This window comes from Vanellus vanellus (genome assembly GCF_965231255.1).
Source record: "Vanellus vanellus genome assembly, chromosome: 16".
Classification (NCBI taxonomy): Eukaryota; Metazoa; Chordata; class Aves; order Charadriiformes; family Charadriidae; genus Vanellus; species Vanellus vanellus.
The window spans coordinates 14221646-14245063 of NC_138921.1; the positions used below are offsets into that span (position 1 = coordinate 14221646).

The following is a 23418-nucleotide window of genomic DNA, read 5'->3' on the forward strand; positions in this document are numbered from 1 at the left end:
CAAATACGTGGTTTGTAAGTCTCTGCAAAAATAAGTAAGTTGGGAGGTGACTCCTTTGAACCCACAGACTGCTGCTGCTGATGTTTTCATGCTGTTACAGAGTGGAAGTGATATTTGCTCCTGTAATAGCAGCTGATTGTTTAATGAAGTCAGAAAGCAGAACTAATGGTAATTTGTTCTTCTTGTAGATGTAGCAAGTCCCTCATCTTCCAAGGCTGAAGTTGAATCATCCGATGAAAGTGAGGACTCCTCTGAATTCGAGACAAGTTCAGACTCGGATGATGAAGATGAGGATGAAGATGAGGAGGAGGAGGAGGAGGAAGAAGAGGAGGAAGAGGTGGCTGAAGATCAAGACAGAGAACCCATGGTTGCTGAGACAGAGCATGAACCTGCTGGTCATGAGCTTCCTGATGATGAGAGGGAGACTATTTTGGAGCTATATCCTGTGGATGACTACATGGATACAACAGGCTTGGGACTCGCAGAGCCAGCTTTGGCAGTGAAAGATGAAGGCATGGAAGAAATCAAGGCAGGGGAAGGTGAAGTCCCAGAGGCATCTATTGCTGCTGAAACACTGAAACACTTGGTTATGGAAAGAGACCAGGAGACAAAACTTGCGCTGTCTCCCATCTGTAGGCCAGGTATGCCCTTCCATATGGTTTGGCATTTTTTACCACATTTCCAAGTACAGTATTCTCACCACATCCAATACGTACAGTTGTGTATTTCCCTTGTTCACTTTCTTCCTGCAGTCTTGGCTAGGAGTTATCTGTACAGGGAAAGAGGTCTGTGCTAAACTTTCCTTTCTAGTAAGGAGGTCTGCACAAGCCATCTGCTACTAAAAATACTGTGGTTATTGTATCCAGAATCTTATCCTGGGCCAGTTTAGTTAGTGTCCTACAGGAACTGAACAGTTGTCATCGTCCAAGGGTGACTGATTGGATGGTGTGGTGGCTGAAGCTCAAGACGGAAAAGCCATGGCTGCTAAAACAGAACGGGAATCTGTGCTTAGTGAGTCACTACTGGCTCTTTTTGGTTTTAATACCAAAGCAGTATGTGACTGGGAAGCTATATGGGTCAGGTGAGTGGAGTCTCAGAATCATATCTGGTTCGTAATATTATTATTTGTGTGGGGTTTTTACTTATTCCTTTTAAATGAGTGATGCTCTCTGGTTTTCTGGAAGAAGGAAATTGTCTTCACTCAACACAGAGTTGTATTTAACCCTGTCCTGGTTTCAGCTGGGATAGAGTTGATTTTCTTTCTAGTGACTGCCATGTTTCAGATTTGGTATGAAAGGAATGTTGATAATGCATATTGTTTTAGTTATTGCCAGGTGATGTTTATATTAGTCAAGGACTTTTTTCAGGTCCTTATAGAAGCTGAAAGGAGCATAGACAGGACAAGCTGGCCAACAGAATATTCCATACCATAGACATCATTCCGTACCATAGACATTATTCCATACCGTAGACATTATGCTCTGTATATAAGTGGGGGTTAGTCAGGGCTCAGAGACTTGGGTTGTATCACTTTATTTTGTGTATACTTTTACCATTATTATTGTTGTTGTTGTTATTTTCCTTTTCCATTCTTCTATTGAACTGTCGTTATGTCAACATTTTTTTTTCCTTTCCCCTCCTTTTCTCCCTTTTCTCCCTCTTCTCCCTACTCTTCTGGGCAGTGAGGGGAAGTGAGCAAGTGGCTGCGTGGTCCTGATTGCTGGCTGGGGTTAAACCATGACAAACACAAGGAAATTAGAAACCTTTTACTAGAATAGGAGAGAGATGCGTAAATCTTGACAAATTCTGTAGCTAGGGGGGGAATTAAAACGTTAAAAACTGGTGCCAACAGAGAGAGCGCATCTAGTGTGGCCTACAGTGTGAATCTTGGGCAGGACTGATGTCTGAGGACTTGGAGAGCTGGAAATCAAGTCCCTGCACAGTCTGTCGCTCCTTGTCTGCCATCAAATCTGAAAGCCATAAAGAGGCAAAGTGTTAAACGGGGTAAGGCAAAGAAGAACCTGTTTTGCACAGATCCTTTCTAGAACAGGTCATTGTGCAGGAAGGACATAAATTTGGGGAGACCTGCCTTTGGGCACCTTGACATGTGGAAGGTGCAGCCTTCTTGTGCAGCCCAGCCCGGTCCTACAGGAGTTACAGGGATTGGGCCCTTCTCCAGCAACTCTCTGGTGTTCGTTCAGCACAAATGGGGAACGCTTCCCGTCCAACTCTCCAGGCATTTTCACTTCCTTTTGCTCTCCCACTTGAAAATGTTATTTTGAGCTGCCTAACCAAATTCACCGTTGATTCCTTTTGGCCCTGGCCCTAAGGGGGTAAATAAACTCCAGACAAATGAGCCTGCTGCGGAGAGAGAAGCATATAAATTGCCTCATTGATACCATCTGAGTGTCTCCTCTTCCACTACAAGGGCTTCCCGTCTCCTTCATGTGTTGTTCAAGAGTGTTATGCTCCTCCCTTTGCTGCTCCCTCCTTGGAGAGCTGAGGGTGCTTCTTGGCCTTGCAATTAATTTACCTTCCCACATTAGAAAAATTGATAGCTTAGGGCTCTGACAGCTCTCCTCCAAAGTCATCGCCCCACAATGCGCTAATTCTTCTTTTGTCCCTACAAAAGGTGGTCAGGGGTTTTGAAAACAGAAGACCTTCGTTCTGGCCTGCGTCGTAGCTAATTCTCAAATTAATAGTGCATTTTTTTTTAATGGTCCATTAGGGATGTCTGTGGTAGCGTCTAATTACTCTACACTCTGTGCCTCCAAAATGTAAAGCATTGGAGTTTTTAAGGCCTCCCAGTAGAATTGAGCTGTTCTGTAATTGCGGCATCTTAAACATGTCTTTACTGGCAAGTGGCGAGTAACCAAGTGGAAACAAAGCTCCTGATTCTTCTCTCTTTTCCCCTTCTCAGAGGAAGAGTCCGAACCCGCTGCCATGCTGGAGCCAGAGGTACAGGAAGGTCCAAAACCTGAATCTCAAGATGAGGAGGCGGCGCTCTGTGTCTCGACTCCGGTGGGAGTCTTCGGGGAACCTCTGCCCAATAAAAGCAGCTTCTTTAGCAAGTCTGACGACAGCAGCTTAGAAGCTCGGGTTAAAACAAAACTGCCCTCTGCAGCGGAGGAAGATGACCGGCTGCCTCGCACGCCCGGACGGGAGGTGATGATCCATTCAGACACTGATACTCTTTTGCTTCCAGCCCACAAGGTGCCATCCTCCATGCTTCCCTTACCATCGATTCCCGGTAAAGAAGAATCTTTAGTCCCTCCAGAAAAGTTCCCTGAACAATTAATGGTGACCAAAACGTCCGTGGAAGAGGAGATTCCTAGGACTCCTGGGCGGGACATTTTGGCCAAGTCTTCACACCCCCTCGTGAAGTCACAGAGCACGGACACTGTTCCAGCCACGCCAGGAAGCGATGCTCCCCTTACGGGAAGCAGCTTGACCCTCAGTTCCCCTCAAGTCCCAGGGAGCCCCTTTTCCTACCCATCCCAATCTCCTGGCATTAACAGTGGCATTCCTCGGACTCCTGGGAGAGATTTCAATTTCACGCCTACTTTCCCAGAGGCTGGTGCTACCATTCCTTGCCTTCTGTCTGGCAAGAAACAGTCAGAGGATGAGCTAGATGAGAAACCCTTTAAAGAGCCTCTTGGTGCTTCCCTTACGATCAGCATGAACAGTGTTCCTTCCCCTATCCCCTTTGCCAGCCCCCCACAAGCAGATTTCCACACGGACATGGGTTTGCCACCTGATGAGCCAATACCTGTAGCAGCCCTGCCATGCATGCATGGAGATGGAAGAATGCCCGTTGAGGAATGCAAGGCAGAAGTAAAATCTGTTTTGCTCTCACCAGAAGTACCCACTGGTGCTTCTATTCTTCCTCCTCCCCCACCACCTTCTGTCCTTCCCAAAAGGAGGCCAGGTCGACCAAAACGGTCACCGCCTTCTGTCCTCTCGTTGGATGTCTACTCGGGCAAAACCATAGAACCTCCTCCTGTGCCAGTGGCCTTGGTGGAAAGCGCTGTGGGCAAAGAGCTGTTGAGTGGACATCCTGATGCTTTCTATGGACTGAAAGACCCTGAAGCTGTCACCCTGGACTTCAGGAATGACGGTTTCCACGAGAAAATGGCAGCTGAGACGGTTGCCGAGAAACTGCCATTTAAGGAACTGGAGAACCAGTGGAATGAAGACTTCAAGGAAGAAGAAGCTCACGCAAAACCTAAAAGACAGTGGCGAAGGCAGAAGAAGACACCTGAGGACCTCCCAGTGATTCCTTCTCCTGAGTATTCCCCACCCCGGCCTCAGTTCAGGCCACGCTCCGAATTTGAGGAGATGACCATTTTGTATGATATTTGGAATGGAGGCATAGATGAGGAAGATATCAAATTCATGTGTATCACATATGACCGCTTGTTACAGCAGGACAATGGTATGGACTGGCTCAATGACACCCTGTGGGTATTCCATCCTTATATCCTTTCTCACTGGTGCTCTGTGTTACACAACACATGTACGATGCACTTGATGGTCATTGTGTCGGACTTACAATGCAGAAGACTGAGTTTGTTGGTGGAAGAAGCATTTGCTTACTAGAATAGCAATTGCTTATATCAGCAGGGAATTTTAGACCGTTTTATTCCCTGAAGCTGCAATATAAAAATACTGCAGAAGTGGCTGTTCTTGCTGCATTTTCAATCTAAGAGTGCAGGGAAAATCTGTATGCACCTCTTCTGGGGACATTTCCTTGCTAGTTTGAGAAGCTTCTGTCTGCATTTAAACCAGTCGTTTTTTTTTTTCAGCTTGCCTGTGGAATTTCTAGTCCGCACGTACAGAGCTTTAATTTGGGGCTAAAACTTGCTGTAAAAATAATCTCACCATCTGTGCCCAAAAGGATGAGTTAGTGGTGCTAGCAGCTTTGACTTGCTTTGAGTTTGAAATACTAATAAATCTGGTAATCGGCAGCATAGGCTGTAGCTTTGAATCTTCGGGAGTATTTTTGGGACACACACGCTGTCTCAGAAGGACACTCTACATGTGTACAGCCATCAGGAGTGATCTCCAGAGCAGAGCCTAAAAGGCTGTGCTCATAACCTAAGAACTCTCTAATAACGTTTTTAGGAAGGATGTACAGATTTATATGTTGCTAGAGATTGCGTGGAGTTAAAATATCTCATCCCTTTGTCCCTGCAAGACACAAAAGCAAAAAAGCCCAAACCACTTAAAATAGTCAGTGATATGATACTTACAAAAAGCAAGTGGAGGTCAGTGCTGAGCTGTGCGTTTTAATCCTTTCTTTCTCTGCATCTCAAAGGGAAACGCGTAAGATTAACTTGATAATTTTCTGCCTTTTCACACCAGTGCAGTATTCTTGAAGTAGATTTATTTAATTGTTTAAAGAAAAATTTCAAAAAGGGTGATGAAATGCATCATCCCCGGTAGTTCTCAGTCTGCACCTGCCCCGTTCGGGAAAACAGTCCCAAAGCCAAACCAGTTTCAGGGTAGGAGTAGTTGTCCCTCCGGGGGTGGGGGACCACCAGGCAGCGAAGGGCAGAAGGGGGCGGCTGAGGGTAGGGCGTGCCTGCGACCAGGCGTTTAAATCTGTTTGCGTTTGGCAACTTACGTAGTGGAAATATTTGAAATCTGTTTCCCTGTTGATAAGGATTATTGTAACAGCAGATTTACAGTCGCTTTTAAAACCATTTAAAAATCATCTGCAGCCAGTTGCCGGTTCATCCCGTGCCACACTGCATGATAGGTGTGAAGGCACCTGCAGGGTTCACCTGCTTTGGAGCAAGCTCACGCCTCAGCACTCTGATTTCAAGGCCATCACTTCTTGCTTTTTATGGTCCCTCTGCTTCAATTTTCTGGTGTTAAGGATATATTATGACTCACAGGGAGCATTTTTGGGTAGATCTCAATCGTCGTAGGCTTCATGGCTGTGTTTTTGGGGTGAGCTGCCAGTAGTAAAGCTCCACTGTCCTTCCAGAAGCCAAAGACCTGAAGGTGCCTTCTGCCTGTCAGTGCGGTGAGTCCTTGCCAGGCCAGCTGCAGGTTTTCTTGACTGATCGGGATAGTGGGGTTTGAAACATCTGCACAGGGTCTTACCCCTTCCCATCAGGAGCTGATTTACTGAGGCTGGTGAGAACGGCGTCTCTCTCCAAGCCCTTTGAGCTGAGGAGAAACTCTTGCCCATCTGTGCTGCTTCTAGCCCTAGTTGGTGGGGGTGATTGCTGCTGTGAGATCAGTGCGGTGTCTTCAGAGCTCGGGGTGGCTGCAGGGAGTTTCTAGAGGTAGAACAAAAGCGTGTCACTCAAAACAGAGAAAATGGTACGTCCAGATGGTTGGGCAGCTGCTGTCTGTGTGTGTAGTGGGTGCTGTGGGGAAATCCTTTCTCAAACAGGTTTCTCTTGACAGCTTAACCTTTTTATGTTTACATTTTCATTATCTCTTTACTTTAGTTTCCCAAAGCATGCGGGTAAGAAGGAAAGACTGTGCTTGGTTTTCCTGTAGGCACGTGGGCTTCGGTGATGTTTTTTTTATTTTTCAATAATATTGCTACTTTTTGCAAACCCCCCCCAAACCTTCAAAATTTTCCAGGCTCCTGGTGTTAGCTCCATGTAACTGTCACGAGTTTTGTCTAAAATCTGCCCGTGGCTGTGTTTCTCCTTAACTTCTTTCCACCTACTAGCTTTTCTACCCCCAAGAAAAAGAAGCGGGATGATGGGATGCGGGAGCACGTGACGGGCTGTGCGCGAAGTGAAGGCTATTACAAAATTGATAAGAAGGACAAACTTAAATACCTCAATAATAGCCGAGCTTTTGCGGAGGAGCCTCCAGCTGACACGCAGGTGAGGACGTGTCCTCCGCTGACTGTCGGGGTGCGAATGGGATTTGGTTTTATACGGTGTCACGCACAGTGGCTGCTTCCTGCCTTTTGGCAAGGAGGGAGGTGAGGCTGTTGCTACGCCTGTGTTTAGTTGTCCGGGAGCTGCCAGGGAGGCGTTAGTGTTTGATGTGGGATGTTTTAGGAGGCCCCAAGTTCTGCAGTGATGTGTTGTAGCATAAGGGATTGCTCCCAGGGAGGCTCCAGGGTGTTGGGTCCGTTGAGTCAGCTTTGATCGCCCATTTGTCCTCTCAGGGTATGAGCATCCCTGCCCAACCTCATGCTTCCACCCGGGCTGGCTCCGAGAGGCGGTCAGAGCAACGCAGGCTCCTCTCCTCCTTCACTGGTAGCTGTGACAGTGACCTGCTTAAATTCAACCAACTCAAGGTAGGTCACCCTGTGGATTGCTGCTTTGTGCAGGGGTTGGCTGGGAGCTGGCTGAGGCCAGGGCAGGAGACCTCCTGCCAGTTTGGTCTCACCTTGGTGATGGCCATCTCAGCACTGGGCACCTCTGTGTGTGCCAGAGGATCGAATGGTACCCGGCTCTCCTGTACTTCCATGTAATGCAACTTGAAACAACAGTACAACTTAATACAATGTCTGATACAAATAATTTACCTAAAGAAATAGGAACAGAGCAGTCACAAGGAAAATGTGACGCTTAGTCCAATATGCTCACTCGTGAGAAGCAGCGACACGAGCTGGATGATAAATGGCTCCAGATAAGTGTATGATGATCACTGTGCTTGAGCCCTGTTCGGAACCATCAGGGTTATACAGAACAGAAACCAATGGCCTCAAAGGGTCTGTTCACTCCAGTGTGTGGTCAGCGGTAAAAACCGAAGTACTGCAACTCTGTGAGACCTCCCATGACCTCTGTCCTGCCTTTCTGTCACCGCAAGACAGAAGGAAACTACATTGGGTTGAAGTGCCCCAGCACCGCTTGTGGCTTGGAGGGTACTGCAGATGTTGGACCCAGGGGTGGCCTTTCCCTTTCTGTGCTGTGGCTAATTCAGGGTTGGGGTTTTGGGGTGTTTTCTTCATGCAGTTCCGGAAGAAAAAACTAAAATTCTGCAAGAGCCACATTCATGACTGGGGCCTTTTTGCTATGGAGCCCATTGCAGCTGATGAGATGGTGATTGAATACGTGGGTCAGAACATCAGGCAGGTAAGCTGGACTGTGGGTGAAATCTGCGCAACATCCAACCCTGAAAGGAGTGCTCGAGCCCGATCGCTGGGGTTGTGGTCCCTGCTGTGAGGCGTTAGCTGTGTGAGCTATGCAGAGGTGGGCATATGGTTTGGAGGTACCAGGGTGGGATTTTCAACACCCCATAGAAACTAAACACTCAAATCCTTAGGACATAAGCTCGCAAGAAGCCCATCCTGACCTTCTGTGTTTTCATTTGGGTCTGTGTTCTCTTGGGGTGTTTGGGATCATATGTCTGTTGAGTGGCACGAGCGCAGCTCAGGTGAGTGTTGTGTAGGTCTCTGCTCACAGATCACTGCTGTGGCATGACCTGACACTACACATGGGGTTTTCCGTAGGTCATTGCTGACATGCGTGAAAAGCGATACGAGGATGAAGGCATCGGAAGCAGTTACATGTTCAGAGTCGATCACGACACCATCATCGATGCCACGAAATGCGGAAACTTCGCCAGGTTTATTAATCACAGCTGCAATGTAAGTATCATGTTTTTTGCATATAATTGTACTCTGACAGGCTGATAAACCCATTGAGTCCTTGCTAACTTTGATTGGGGCCATGTTCAGAAGTAGCAGGGGGTCACAGGGTTATGATTAAATGTTAATGAGCTGCAGCAGATCAAGGCAGATTCTAAACTAGCGTAAAGAGATTTGAGGGACCTGAGAAATGAAACGCACAGTGAGACAGAGTGTACTCAGAATCCTCCTGAGGCTGTTGGGGGACCCTGACGGACACTGTTCAAATGTATCTAACAAATACTTCCTTAAAACAAACCGAATTTTAGCGTTGTTGCTAAATAGCAACATTGTAGTATTGACTCCGTGGGAACAGTCTCCTTTTAGTGTCCGTATGGGAAAACTATTCTCTGCCCCAGGAGGTGGAGAAGCTGCTTTCCCCTCTGCTCTGTGCTGCAGTCTACGCTCAAAGACTTGGCTGCCTGAGCAAATTATTAAGCATTAGTTGAGCTGCTTTTAGCCTGTGACAAACTTGGTGGAGAGTTATCCGGGCTCTTTTGCACCACAAATGACCAGAATGTGGATATTTTGGAGGAGCAGAAGGAGGGCTGCTCTGTTTTTTAGCATCGCGCTTTCCCTGGGTCCAGGCTCCGGAAGGGTGGTTGAGGCTGTCGAGGGAAAGGACTGCCCTGCTCTATTTTAGCTTGGAATAATTATGTGGAGGCTGGGAAGCCATGGCCATCGGGAGCCTAAATCATTACTTGTTCTGTCACCCTTGCAGCCAAATTGTTATGCTAAAGTGATCACGGTGGAGTCTCAAAAGAAGATCGTCATCTACTCCAAACAGCACATCAATGTGAATGAGGAAATTACCTATGACTACAAGTTTCCAATTGAGGATGTAAAAATCCCATGTCTATGTGGCTCTGAGAACTGCAGGGGAACCCTGAACTGAACTCGAGGTTTCTCGTCACACTTGCACCTTCGGCCATGTCAAAACTGTGGTAACCAGGTGTGGTTGCACTTTGCCAAAAAAGAGGAAAAAAAAAAAAAAGAAAAAAGGAAGAAAAAAATTTAAAAAGGAAAAAAATTAAAAAAAAAAAAAGAGGAAAAAAAGAGAAGAAAAAACCAAGCAAGTTTCGCACTTCTGCCAGGATCACGAATGAAAGCAAAAAGCGCACATGCTTACAAGGACTGTTCATGTTTCAGGTGCTCTTTCCTTTTCAGATCCAACACGCACACAAAAAGGTGACTACCATTTTGTGGCATGGTCTATCCAAACACTAGCTTCTCTGTTCAGTCCCTACATTAATGCTCCATAATGGGATAATGGTACCTTTTTTTTTTAATTGTTATAAACCTTCATCTTTTCATAAATGCTGCTACCTTTTTCTCATCAGTTTTGTTGGTTGAAAAAGACATTCAACGTTTAAATGTGAAGCAGAGACTGAAAATGCCATATAGGGTTTGTTGGGAGCTTGATTGGCTGAAATTGCACAGATTTCTCGGAGTAAGCTGTAAATAAATGTAAGGTTGATGTTACAGAGCAAGCCAGAGGCTTGAGGGTGTGTGAATGGGTGTGTGCGTGTGCTTGTGTGCGTGTGTGTATGGAGATGCGTCCGCAACGAGACTATAGGTGAACTGTCCTGCCTTTTCGTTAGGGATGAGCCTAAACAAGTCCCCTAAGCCGGACACCCCGGGGAAGAGTCAGGTCAGCCGCAGACCTCAACTTAGCGCCTTGGGCTCGTCTCTAATTTTCACATGCCATGCTGGTATGTTGGGGGATCAAAACCTCTGCACCCGTACATGAAAAATGTTTGGATACCGCAATCACTAGCAAGAAGTCGCGTCAGTTGTGTAGCTGTAGCATCGTGGCACGGCGCGTGGCCTTTGGGGATGCCCATTTCCTGAAGATCGGTTTGTCTTGCAGGCAATAAAGGCTGAGGCTGAAATTAAGCGGACAATTCAGCCGGCGTTTATGCTGTAGAAATCTTACCCTCCTTGTAAGCATACACTACGGCCCACGTTTATGGCAGGATTTTCTTCCTGTAGATGGGAAGTGTGTCTTGTACTAATTTTTCTCATTTTTGTCTGCATTTCCCTGCCCTTCCAGAACTTTACGTGGAGCATTTGCTCTGTCCTTGAATGTGGGAGATGCCTCCTGTGATAGGAGCGAGCTGTGCCGTGCCACTCTCCTCCCTCTGTTACTCAGTAACGTGCCCTGGGATGGTCCCATCCCTCCAGTAAGAACATGGTAAAAGTGTCCCTGAGAGCAGGCTGCGGGAGCCATCCTGTCCTCCCCCATCTACAGCATGAAAATTAATACTTCTTTAGATTTCAAAGGCTTATTTTGAAATGATTTTTCGATGTATTTTGTCCTTGTAGATGTGCTGAGGTGAAGGTTGCAGTTCTTCGAGAGGTTCCATTTAAAAATGGGGCAAAACACCAAAGAAATACTTCTTTGGATGTGATCTGGAAATGTTCCACGACCATTCAGGTATAGACAGGATCAGTTTTTCAACTTGCATTGTATTTCTCCCGCTTTAAAAGTAGAGATTAGTTGTACTAAAACCTTTTTAATTGGCTTGTAAGGGGAAGTTGCAATGTCATTATGAAATGGGAAGATTATCTGGATAACCAAACATCTTCTCCCCACGGAACAAATTGCACAGCTGTATTCTTGTAGCCTTTTAAAATCAGCGATAATTGCTATGTGACCACAGCTCCACGATCAGAGGTTACAACCTTGCAAAAGAGTTTCCTGGAAGTTTTTTCAGCTGTTACGTGGAATTGCCAGGCCCGCGCTGTGGCGTGGAGCTTGTAGTGTAGGTTAGACCTCTGCGTTTGAATTTCTTCTTCAGACAAAAGGCCTGAAAGAACGGGAACACACAGAGTGCTACGAGCTGCCTTATTACCGCCTGTATTTCTGTCTGAGGGCGAGGAAATTGTCGCTGAGATTGGACAGTCCATAGTCTCATCTGTTCTTATTTCGGTTTTGTTTCGTTGTTTCCCCCCGTCCCCTCTTTATAAATCTCTCCAGCAATTGGGTAACGGTGACCCAGAACCTAAAATTATGAGAAGCACAACTAGTTTCTGTCATTGAACGTTGGTTGTAACTGCAGCGATGGCAGGAGCATTTGGGAGTTAAACCAGCTGCTCAATTTATTTTTCTTTTTTTTAAAAAAAAATAAGGTTCATCTTGTTGTGTTGACGCTCCAATTGGCATCTCTACAGCTTGGCCTTTTACTTTCAAAGCTTTGGAAATGCACAGAAGTTTCCTGTGTCTCAGAATTGAAGCCCCTGCGTGCGGCAGTTCTGCCGATGTCCTTGGCATTCTTCCTCTCTGGTCCATCAAACCAGTGCATTAACGGTGGATTTGTGGGGGTGAAGACTCCCCAAATGTCCCAGCCCCTAAGTACCTGCTGACAGTTTTGTATTTCCCAGCGTATCTGTGTGCTCTGGACAGGATTAGCCCCTGCAGTTTGCCTTAATCTTTGTTGAGAAGAGGCGGGGAAGCAGGTTGTGGTCTTCTGAAACAAGACCTACAGGTTGGGTTCTTTAACTGTGTTTTCAGGAACACCGAAGGGATTTGGGTGCCAAAGACCGTGAGCGCCTAAATCCCTTGGGTACTTCTGAAACTGCCTGTAACCCATCCCTTTTTAGAATCCCAGGCAAGGAATGTGAGTTTTTGGAAGAGCTGAGCTCCCAGTAGCCCCCCAGAAGGAAACAGAGCTGTTGGACCTCCAGCACTTCAGAAAAAAACATGTTAGTCTGGTCTCAAAGCCAAACCTGAGGCTTCTCTTCTCTTCTCCATAAATCTTGGCTTGCAGGGTCCTACCTGTCCAGCTTGTGTCTCAGACTGCAGAGCTGCCCTGTGCCCCAAAACAGGGCATTTTATGGTGAGGATTATAAGTCCGGTTTAGTGATTTCCATGAGCTGCCGCAGTTGCCTGTGGCTGCCCTGTCCCTGCAAGCCGGCGGGGTCCGATCGGGGCAGGGGAGCCCTGCAGCCACAGGGGTGGTTTCAGAAGGCAGCCCCGCGGAGATGCCTTTCGAATCCCTCCTGGGTACCTTGGCTTGTACTTGGAAAGGGACGAGACGAGGAGAAAGGCAGAAGGTGTGCGCCAGCCTGCATCGGGCCCGGCGTTCGAGTCCTATGGTCAGCACAGGCGCCCCGGCACCCCATGGAAGTAGTGGCAAGGACTAAAAGGAAACCTCACCGCTGCGTGCTGCTCGACAGAGAGATTTACTGAAGTTGTTCCGTTTGCTGAAAAGCCTGTCCCCAGTTTATTTTCACTTAAATTGAATCCTGAGACAAAAAAGAGAGAGACATTGGCTACGCTCCCTGCAGAATCGTTATCTCACTAGGTGAAATGACCCAAGAGAGTAGTGCAAAAGTTTTGGAAATATAAGTCAAAACCTTTAGTTTCCCGGCGTGAAGCTGAGTTCAGGGTGCAGACGCCTCCGCAGTTGGTGTTTCTAGGAAGCGCACTCTGCGCTTGCAAATCCCGCCTGCCGCTGCCCAGCACCTTCATTTATCCACTCGGGTCACAGCCCAGTTTGCGATTCCAGTTTGGTCCCAATAAGTGGTCTGTGACTATGGGGGGTCTGGGAGGGGAAGGGGTCATCTTCAGATATTTATATTGTATAGAGCAGCTTATTTCTACAAGAAAAAAAAAACAAAACAAAAAACAAAACATTTTTAAACTCCAACAAAGTATACAGTAGTTTCAGTTCCGGTTTTTGTGACCTTTTTCAGGGATCATTTCAGTGCATTTCTGTATAAAATAAAAAATTAAGGAAAAAAGGATTTTGAAGTATATAAAAAAATGCATCTTCTGTACATAGGCCAACTCAAGAATCTTCTCTTCAAACACTGTTTCTTGTAGAAACATGTTGAAATTTTTTGCTGATTTCTTTGTACTTCAAGAGCATGTAAATAATTTATTAAAAGTGACTATTGTAATTTGGAGTTCTTTTTAAACATATTCCAGCTCTAAATCATGTTGAGGAGACGGGGAGGAAGAAGGACTAAGTATAGCAAAGGAGCTGGTGGCATTTACAGCTTGTGTCAAGCTTTGTATAATGTAAATTCTGTATAAATATGTTTTTTTGTCAAATAAATAGATGGAATTAGAAGCATTAAGAAACTGAAGACAAAAATTTGCCAAGTCAAGGCTTCTTCTTCCCCCCCCCCCCCCCCCCCCCAGTCTGAAACCTAATGTGCAAAATCTATTTATTTCGAGCGAGGAAATGTGTACAGTCTAATAGACAACCTAAAATGTATTTAAGCGAGTTTGCAACTGGATTTTTTCAATTTAATATTTGTTTTGTTTTTATGAGTTTCCTCCTTAATTGCCACTGTAGTATTTGTCCAAGTGAAAAGAAACACATCGTAACGGACACTCTAAAACAAATGGGCAGTTTTAAAAGCAAAATGGAAGAACACCCGGCTCCCAATCCTTGCAGTTTTCTGGTTCTATAAACAGGTTGTTTTAATTCACAGTGTGAAAATAAAGGGCCTCCTTTAAAAGGAGGCAGGTAAAATGGTTTGCAATAAATGAAAAAAAAAAAAAACAAAACATATTTTTTTTAAGTTCCTTAAAAAAAACAACTCTGCTTTGAAGATTTAGGATTTCTGCTTTTTCTTTCGTTAAGCAAATTTATAAATTTAGGGATGTTTTGTGCATATAGAATCTGTCACCAGTATGTATCTTGTTTTGAAGAAAGTGTTTTTGTTGTGGATGTGTCATGCTGTATATATTTGTTCATATTTTTGTGAATTGAATACTATGTACCATTGTATTATAGTAACTTTTATAAAGCAAACCATAAATATACTGACTTTTCTTACAGAAAAATTATGTTGTGCTTAATGTATAGCCAGGACAGCTTTTTGCTCTCAGACCTGTGCTGGGAACTGTGATAGCTCAAGGAGCCAGATCCAGAAAAAGAGCAGTCCAAAGAACTGATTTTCAGCAAAGTTTACTGAAAATATTAATTCTGGTGAGCAGGAAATGAGTGGCGTGAAAGAAATATGTGAGTGATTTAAGTTTATAAACTTAAAAAAACTGTTCTTAGTATTAAAAAAATCTTTACAGCCCGTATGAGCCGAAGCACGGCCAGGCGCTGGCCCCGCTGCCGGGTGTCCCTAACCCATCCACCCTCGGAGGTGCTGCCCGGGCGGGCGAGGGGATCCCCTGCTCCTGCAGCCTCTGCCCTGGATTTTTCCAAGTTCACATCTTTTATTTTTTAACTTTAAAGGAGGTGAAAGCCCTTAACCTACGAAGCGAGGTGTTAGTGTTGCTGGTTTGGGTGATGCTGCAAGGCTGTTGGGGCAAGAGGCCCTTTGGTTGTTTTCTTTTAAATCGGTTTATTCAAATCCGAAATGGATTCTGTTACCTGTGGTTTGCAGGAGGGGGGAGCCGCTGAGGAAAGCACAGCCTGGAGCCGGCCATGTGCCCCCCACCCTCCCTCGCCGGGGGCTGCTGTGGATGTGGTGGTGGTCAAAGTGGCTTCTCTGAGCTTTATTAGAAGAGATACCCGGAGCGGAGAGGAATGGAGTGGCTGATGGAGGAGGAAATGGAAAAGACAGGAGAGAGCCTGGGCCGTGGGTGACTTCCCAGCTCAGTTTTCGGCTTCTGTAGCTGAAGGGATGGGGATGCAGGGCAGATAAACCTCATGGGGCAGAAGGCAGCAGGGCTCAGCCTGGCGGGTAGTGGGATGGGGCAGGGGCTTGGGCTGGTGGAAGGACTCATGTCCGAGGAGCCCTGTCCAGAGCCGAGGGCTTGGCAGGGGCTTTGGCTGCCCAGGGTTTGAGCAGCTTCAACGGTGGGAAACTTGGGGAGCAGTGGTGGGTGCACTGGGGCTTTGCAGGGCTGCGGGGAGACCTGTGGGCACTGGAGACCCTGAGATGTTCTTCAGAAGCCACGTGCTGAGGTCTGTGGACTCGGGGAGCTGCAGCAAACGTAGGGCAGAGGGGCTCCAGACCCGACACGTTGACTTACCAGGCACGCAAGCTGTGGCAGAAAAGGGTTTTATTGTGTCAGTGGGGAAAGTCCCCTTGCAAAGGACAGTGACAACACCAGAGCGATGCCCAGAGGGGACTTTGCACATGCAGCCGGGATCTGAGCCAAGGGATCACTGCCACTGCCAGCAATTGCTTCTTGAAACATGGGAGAAACCCCAACCCTTCATTAATTCAGGAATTTACAGGTATTAGAGCGAGACTGCGTTGCCTTGGGAAGGCTGAAATAAGTAAATTCGATTAAGCCTCATTCCAGAATGTCGTAGCTACCCTAAACCCATGTGTTTAATCTCAGCAAATTCAAATTCAAGATTGAGTCTAAAAGCAATTAAAATCAAATCTCACAAAATGAGACGCACAGAGAGGCAAACGCCTCCGTGCTTTCCTCTCCCAGCTTCCCGCATAGCTAAAATTAACGGAAAACTTTGGATCGGCTAAATTTAAGCACTGCCAGTTGTTTCTTCTGTCTTCCTCTGTAGCTGCGTGTCTTCGGCACATGCCTTAAATCTGCTCTTTGTTAAGAATTCAGTGGTTTGAATCAGATTAAACTGCTTTTTAAGAGTGTGTTTGCTGTTTCCCACGCTCCCTCTCCCAAGAAGTCACCGGAGGGCAGCGCCGGGGCTGGGTTAGGATGGGTGTTGAGTCCTTCTACATCTCCACCTTGGCAGTGGCTTCCCTGGGTTTATGACACTTAGGTCTGGGCTATTTACCAAACATCGGCTGTTTCCCGGTTCGTTTGTGAATCAGCTCGTTAGGGGCGAGGGTGGCATTTTCTGCCATCCTCTAGATGCGCTTGGTCTCCCCGTTGGGCTCCAGGACGGTCAGGTTTCCTCTTGCATCTTGATCCATTTCTATTGCTTCAAACAGAGACTTGAAGTTCCCTGCGCCGAAGCCCTGCGGAGATGACAACGTTACAGCCCGCAGAGATGGGCAGCGGGTTCGTCAGCTCATCAGCTTCGCCAGGTCTCGAAGCCAAGATCATCATGAAATCCTCAAACCAACCTGGTGGTTATGCCGCTGGATGACCTCCAGAAAGACCGTGGGTCTGTCTTGAACTGGTTTGGTGAAGATCTGGAGCAAGTAGCCTTTCTCATCAAAATCCACCAGGATTTTCAGTTCCTGGAGAAACGAAACAGGGTGACAGCTCGAAAACCCCCGAGGAGCGATCACCTCTGCATCACCCTCATCCCTGCGCTTTGGAGAGCCGGTCCGGCCTTGGGCAAACCTTTCCTCCCCCCAGGCCGGTCTGACTCACCGCCAGCTTGTCGATGTTCTCCTTCACTTTGATTTTGGCAGTTTTCAGCCTCTCACGCAGCATCTGGTAGTAGCTGGACGGCACGTCCATGAACTGCACGCCCCTCTGCTTCAGGTTGGTGATCTGCAAGGCAGGGGAGACCCCAGCGTGGGTCGGGCCCGGGGCTTGTTTGTGGAGCGGTTTGTGCCAAGAGGATGGCCCGGGGCGGACAGTGTCGGGAGGCAGGGTGATACTTTCCAATGACATTGGGCAACCTCATGCATGGGGACCTGTCCCACCCTCTTGCTTTGGGCACCAGGAACTCCAGGCAATGCAGAGAGTTGGCCACCATGCAAGGATGCTTCATCCCACCCTGACCTCCCGATAACTCTGGAGGCCCTTTGGTCTGGAGAGGAGTCCAAAACCAAGTGCTTGACAGCAGCTGGGCTCAATCCAGACCAGCATCTGCCCCAGGCGAAGGTGGGTGATGTGCTGTGGTGGCTCAGCCCCGCAGCCTGGGCTGCTCGAGCTCCCCACTGGCCACCCCCCAAGGACAGCACGTGCCATCAAGGTCCCTGCAGACCCCAATTGCATTAAGCTGGAGGGACGGGCATCTCCCAGCAGCTCGCAGGGGCAGGCAGGTCCCTTTCCAGCAGCACACTGGTACAGGGGGCAGTTAATGCTGGTTGTAAGACAACCATGGCACAAAGCCCGCTCAGCCTGCCCGTGTCCTCGTACCCCAACAAGGGTCATAGTCCACCGCTGCCCTGTAAAAAGGACCGTGCCCCAGCGGAGCGGGTCCGGGGCAGGACAGGCTGGGGCAGGGAGCTGCCTGGGGCTGCACTCACTGCCGAGATGATGTCAGAGGTGTTCAACGCGATGTGCTGGACTCCGGCCCCTCCATAGTAGTCGATATATTCCTACAGGGAAAAAAATGTCACAGCATTAGTGACAGTGCAGCTACAGCATGCAAAAGGCTGGACTTGGGCTTAAAAACATTAAAGCCACCATTGGCTGAGGAACCACAAAATGAAAAAAAAGACTGTTTTGGTGAAATCAGGAGTAAACCAGCTCTGTCCCGGCAGCTCTCCAGGGTTTCACAGCCCTCGGCAGACCTGAGCAGAGCCAGGGCTGCTTTCCAGCAGCCACCTTAGCACAGCGTGTCTGTGCCGGCTCCGCAGCACTGACCCCTTGGTCCCTTTTCCTTCACCAAAGCCCCACTCAAGGCGGTGGCAGCCTTATGGATCAACCACCGGCGTCCATGCACCTGAATCTGGGATTTCTTCTTGCCAAGCGCTGGCTCGTTGATGGGCATCTTGATGGTCTCTTCATAGTTGGTGACCACGATGGAGCGCAGGGCGCTGAACTCGGTATGCAGCTGCTTGTCGTCCACTGACCAGAAGCGGTGGAAGAGCAGGTTCTTCTGGTACCTGCCCAGGCCACAATGGGCACATTCAAGTCCCTCACTCCATCCCCGCATTAATGAACCTCTGCTCTGGCTTAATTAGCCTCAGCTGACGATGTCGAAGGGGATGAGACCAGCAGGGCGGTGCTGCTGCTCCATCCCACTTCCTGCCAGCCCTCCCCACTCTTACCAGTCCGCCACGGGGACCATCTGGAGGTCGGGCTGGTTCCCCACAACATGGTCAACAAAGTTGAGCTTGCCGCTCGGTCTGTGGGGAAAAGCCAGGAGCGGCTCTCAGCCAGGCTCAGGGGCACCTCATGGCACAGGGGCTCCAGGGTGAGGTGGTGGGGACCTGTCTGGCTCCTTGCTGGGACATCCCACCGACACATGGTGGCAAAGAGCAGGGCAGGACCTTCTGGGAAGTACTCACAGCTTCGGCAGCAGGGGGTCCTTGAAGAGGGGCGGATGGTACCCAGGTAGGAAGAGGCCCTTGTAGTTGAGCTTTTCTATCAAGGTGTGGGTGGTGTCACCATACTACAAGAAGGGGGAAAGTGGTTGCATGGTGGCCCTGGTTTATTGGGGACCTCCGGGGTCCAGCCTGCTCCTGCAGACCCTGCTCCAGCGCAGGGGCTCAACCTCCGCAGCTGCTCTGCTGCTCACCGTCTGGATCACCGCGAACTTCACCTTCCCGAACTTGTCCTCCTCCACCCAGGGCTCCTTCACCACCACGGCTCCGCGCTCCTTGGCTTTCTAGGCAGAAGGAGAGAGACCCCCTCCTGCCACAGCTCCCCCGGGCTGGAGGAAAACATCCCCGGGCCCTTCCCCGCCTCCCCTCACTGTTTCGGGGTGCCGTGCAGGAGGGAGCAGAGGGGCTGCCTACCTGCACGATGAAGTCGCAGTCCTCCACTTCGAAGGCGATGTCCTTCACCCCATCACCATGCTTCACCAGGTGCTCCCCCATCTCTGCCCAGAGCAAGAGCAGCCATGGGCATGAGCAGAGGTGCTTTGCTCTGCCATGGCCATTTCCCGCTGTGTTCCCCATCCCCGCGATACCTACCCTCATTCCCCGGGTTGAGAGCGGACGAGAGCACAAACACGATCTGGTGAGGAAGAGGAGGACAGGTGAGGGATGGAGATGCGGCTGCAGCCCCATCCTGGGGCAGATGCACCGCAGGCACAGGGCTTAATGCTGCAAACAGGTTTTGTCTCCCCCCAACCTCTGCCCCGTCAGTGGCATCTCTGCAAGGTGCATCAGCGCCCTTACCTTGTCCTGCTTGATGGCGTGTGAGACCACCTCCCTGCTGCCGGTCTCCAGCCCCCGGTACGCCAGCTCCTCGAACCCCAGCTTGTTGCAGTAGTAGGATGCAGCCTGTGGACAGGCAAGAGCCGCTCCGGGTGAAGCCGCGGTGCCGGCGGCCCCCGGTTCCCATGGGGATCCCCCCATCTGGGGCAGCGCCAAGAGCCCGTGGGAAACGGTCGCCGCGATGCGTGCAAGTCGCACGTGTGCGTGTGTGTGTGTGCGCAGGGAGCAGCTGAGCTTTCCTCCTTCCCACGAACGGCCCGGGAGGAACAAGCAGAGGTGAGAAAGGGCCCACGTTGGGGGAAAAACCCCAAACCTCCAGAGCCCTCCTGTGCCCACCGCTGGCCGGGGTCAGGCAGGGCGCAGCGGGCGCAGGGCTGGTGCATGGCCGGGCAGCAGGCGGGGAGCCGCAGCCGAGGGGGAAACGTTTCTGCCTGTCTCCTGTTCCTCTGCGAGGCCGTGGGAAAAGCAGCTCAGGTTTGAAGCAGAGGGATATTTGAATCGCCATCAGCCTTTTAGCAGCGAACAGCGAAGAGCAGCCACCACGCCGCCTTCTCGCTGCAGGCTGGTGACCACGGCTGGAGCACTGCCAGGCATGCCGGTTGGCATTTCCCGGGCCCCCTCCCCGCGCACACCCCCGGGCAACCGCCCCTCGCCTTGCGCAAGCCCCCCAAGGCCGTTGGCCGGGGCTCTGCTGGTGGGGACAGGCGCTGAGCCAGGGACGGGGCTTTGGGACGCCGACGCGGCCCCAACCTGGTGGGCTGCCGGGACGAACCGCCCCTGCGGCAGCCAATAACCAGAGCGGCCGCCCTGTCCCGGGACGGGGGGCGCCCACTATTACATGTGCTCACCATTACCTGCGCCCACCGTTACATGCGCCCACCGTTACGTGTTCCCAGCCGGCCGTGGCCTCTCACCTGCTTGGCATTGCCGACCCAGAAGGTGATGGAGTGGAAATGGATGAAGCGGCCTCGCTGGGGCTAAAGGGAAGGGGGAAAACAGAGCTGAGAGCCACTGCCACAGCCTTTCCCGCGGCATTGCTCGTCTCTGCAGCGGCAGCTGCAACCCTGCAAGTGTGTCTCCTGCAAACATGTCTGAATTAACTGGGTGAAACCCCGGCTGCTGCCCCAAAACAGTGATTTCCCAAAGCGCTTTACAGTCAGGTCCCGCAGGGTCCTGCTCTGCGGGGTGGAGGATGCCAAGCCCCCGCTCGCCTGGGGCTGGGTCAGTCCCGCTGCCCCCGCTGCTCCCTGTGAGCGGTCCCCCCAGCGGGCTGCCCACCCGCGAACCTTGCTGCGTTAAAGATTAATTCTCCCCTGAAACGCTCTTACGCAACTACCAGTGCTGGGACAAATCTCCCTTTGCTCTGTTCCCCACCGCCATCCAACCCACGGCATCGGGCACCCGGCCGCGATGTGCACCAGTGGCTTGGAAAGCACTTTATAGGGGAAAAAGGTGGCAAATAGCTGCAGCATGTGGAAATAAATGTTGCAACAAATAAGGAATCTGCTTAGGCATCGGGGTTGGCCGGGAAATACCCATCGTCTCCCATTTGTCACTCTCCTCCCAAACCACAAAGAAAAAGGAAACGAAAAGATTTCCATTATTAATGTTATTTGCAATGAGAAACCACCTCCTGTGTGGCCCACCTGGAGAGCAGTTTTACTTCTGATTTTACCAGGTAATCAAGGAGAAAGGAACAAATATTATTTGCATTAACACGGCCGATGTTTCACACCAGACACCGGGGCAGAACCGTGGACACGAAAGGGCTCTTACCTTTTCTCCCTTGTCTGTGTAAGACGTCTGAAAGAGAGAATCAGAAAAGAGAGGTGTTAGCAGTTCAGGAAGGTACCTCAGCTCCCAGAGAGCTCAAATCCAAAGGTCGGTGTATGAGGAGGAGCTCTTCTACACGACTTCCAGCACAGCCACTAAAAAGTCCAAATTCAAGCCGAGATTAAACCCAGTAAAGCTCCCACGACGTCCCACGCTGTCGAGCCCTGGCCCTTTAAATTAATTCCCGTCCCTGACCCTCACCATTTTTGTGACCTGGCGATGTGACAGCGGCAAAGAGAGCGCAAGTCCACAAGGGCATTTAATATAGTGGTGGGATGGGGGAAGCTCCTCCTCGGCCCCACCTTCTCCCACCCCCAACCTGAAGCGTTTGCGGCCTGGAGCTGTGCGTGGTTTGGGCTGGGAACTGCCCGTCCCGGGACAGAGGGCTCAGCCCCACGTTCAGGTTTGCGCAGGAAGCCGAACGTGGGGTGGTTTATGGAAGGGTTGAGCTGCAACTTCAGCTGCGGGACTGGTTGAACACCAAGGGACGGGTGAACAGGCAGCGGCACCGTCCTGGTTTGAGCAACACAGGACTAATTTCTCTTCTAATGCCTGGGAAAACTGCATTTTTAGAAGATTCTAGTGTCTGAATTGGTGAAAATATTTACTTCATAGTCAGCTATGGTGTGTGGGTTTCAAGGTCTCAGTGTTTTCAAGCTCGCCGGGTGTGGGGACGAGGAGGAGCGAGACCTGAGCACTTGACCCAAGCTGGTCAACAGGGTTGTTTCACACCATGAACGTCACATTCAATATAAATTAGAAAGTTTGCTGCAAAGTTCTGTCTCTCCCTTGATGGCTGCCATCCTGAGAACTCCTTGCCCCAGTACCGGACCCCTGAGCCCTTCCCTTCCTCCCAAAGCCGCAGCGCTCGCAGTGCCCCACATTTAATGTCCACTGCTAGGAGTGCACAGCTTCCTACGGATAGAATTGGCTGACTATCTTTGCATATTCTGTATTGGTATTGGGCTCAATATTGGTTCTTTAGTGCTATTAATGTTAATTATCTAATCTTATTCTATTAAATCTGTTTATATTTCAACCCTTGGGTCTCCTTGTTTTTTCCCAATTCCCCTTCTCGAGTGAACGACAATAAATTGTTGTGGGTTCTTCAAACCGTAACAGGCACCCCAGTGTGTTACGGGGTGCTGGCAGCTTCCCACGGGTGGCTTTGCCGGGGATGTGCCATGGGGTCATTTGCGTTCCTGCCCACAGCACAGCAGAGCTAAACGTGGCGAGTGTGCAAGCGTGCACGGCTCTGCAGTGCAGGAGCCTGCAAACCCCCAGCGAAACCTCCCTGGGGCTGCAGTGGGGTGATGCAACCGCGGAGCGCATCCTCCCCCAGCCCGCCTGCCTGTCCCCGGGGACGTTCACCTCTTCACGGGGACGTGTCCCCTCCTGTGCCCATCACCCTTCCCAGCACGCGTCGAGCTGGGACATTTTGCCATGTGCAGGGTGCGGTCGTGCATACGGTGTCCAGGCCTGGGGCCACACGGTGCCACCTTTGTCCCTGGTGAGCGCAGCGCTGCAGGGGGCCACAAGGTGTGGGAGCAGTGCGAGGAGGGGCAGGAGGCAGCTCTGCCGGGGGAAACATCACCCCACACCCCCCGTGGCCCGGGAGCGGTGGTGAGCTGGAGCTGCTGGCGAGGCCGGGGAGGACGAGCACGGGGGGGGCTTGGCTGGGTGTCACCTGGTGGGGGGGCTGTGTCCCCTGCTGCCACATGCCCCGGGGGGGACAGCCCTGTGCCGCCATGCGCTGACCATGCGAGTGTGCTGGGGCACCAGTCGGAGAGGGGCCAGCAGCAGGGACGGGGTCACCCCATCATCGTGGGTGTATAACCCTACGGCAGTGACACTGCCGTGCCACCACGTGTCCCTGCCACAGCTGTGCCACCCCTTGCCACTGCCACCGCGGTGCCACCATCACACCTGTGTAACCCCACGTCACCGCCACCGCTCTGCCACCCCACGGCGGCACTGTCCCGGCTGGCCCCGCCCCCGCCCCAGACCCCGCCCACGCCTCGCTAACCCCGCCCATCGTGGGCGGTGCTGCCTCTGCCGGCCACGCC

The 23418-nt window shown here is 50.3% G+C and overlaps 2 protein-coding genes across 2 annotated transcripts; one reads left to right on the forward strand and one right to left on the reverse strand.

Moving 5' to 3' along the window:
- Positions 1-364: 364 nt before the first annotated feature.
- On the forward strand, positions 365-10956 carry LOC309678776 (histone-lysine N-methyltransferase SETD1B; the record flags this gene model as incomplete). Its single annotated transcript, XM_082491926.1, has 7 exons — positions 365-641; positions 2921-4477; positions 6688-6854; positions 7145-7276; positions 7938-8057; positions 8435-8572; positions 9333-10956. 7 exons carry the CDS (start codon positions 365-367, stop codon positions 9504-9506), a joined length of 2565 nt encoding a protein of 854 aa, XP_082348052.1. The 3' UTR covers positions 9507-10956.
- Positions 10957-15656: 4700 nt separating this feature from the next.
- HPD (4-hydroxyphenylpyruvate dioxygenase) lies at positions 15657-23387 on the reverse strand (the record flags this gene model as incomplete). The annotated part of the gene is made up of 14 exons (XM_082491927.1): positions 15657-16471; positions 16580-16696; positions 16833-16955; positions 17660-17731; positions 18079-18241; positions 18407-18484; positions 18647-18750; positions 18877-18966; positions 19097-19179; positions 19274-19316; positions 19481-19585; positions 20434-20496; positions 21296-21322; positions 23379-23387. 14 exons carry the CDS (start codon positions 23385-23387, stop codon positions 16361-16363), a joined length of 1188 nt encoding a protein of 395 aa, XP_082348053.1. The 3' UTR covers positions 15657-16360.
- Between the last annotated feature and the right edge of the window lie 31 nt (positions 23388-23418).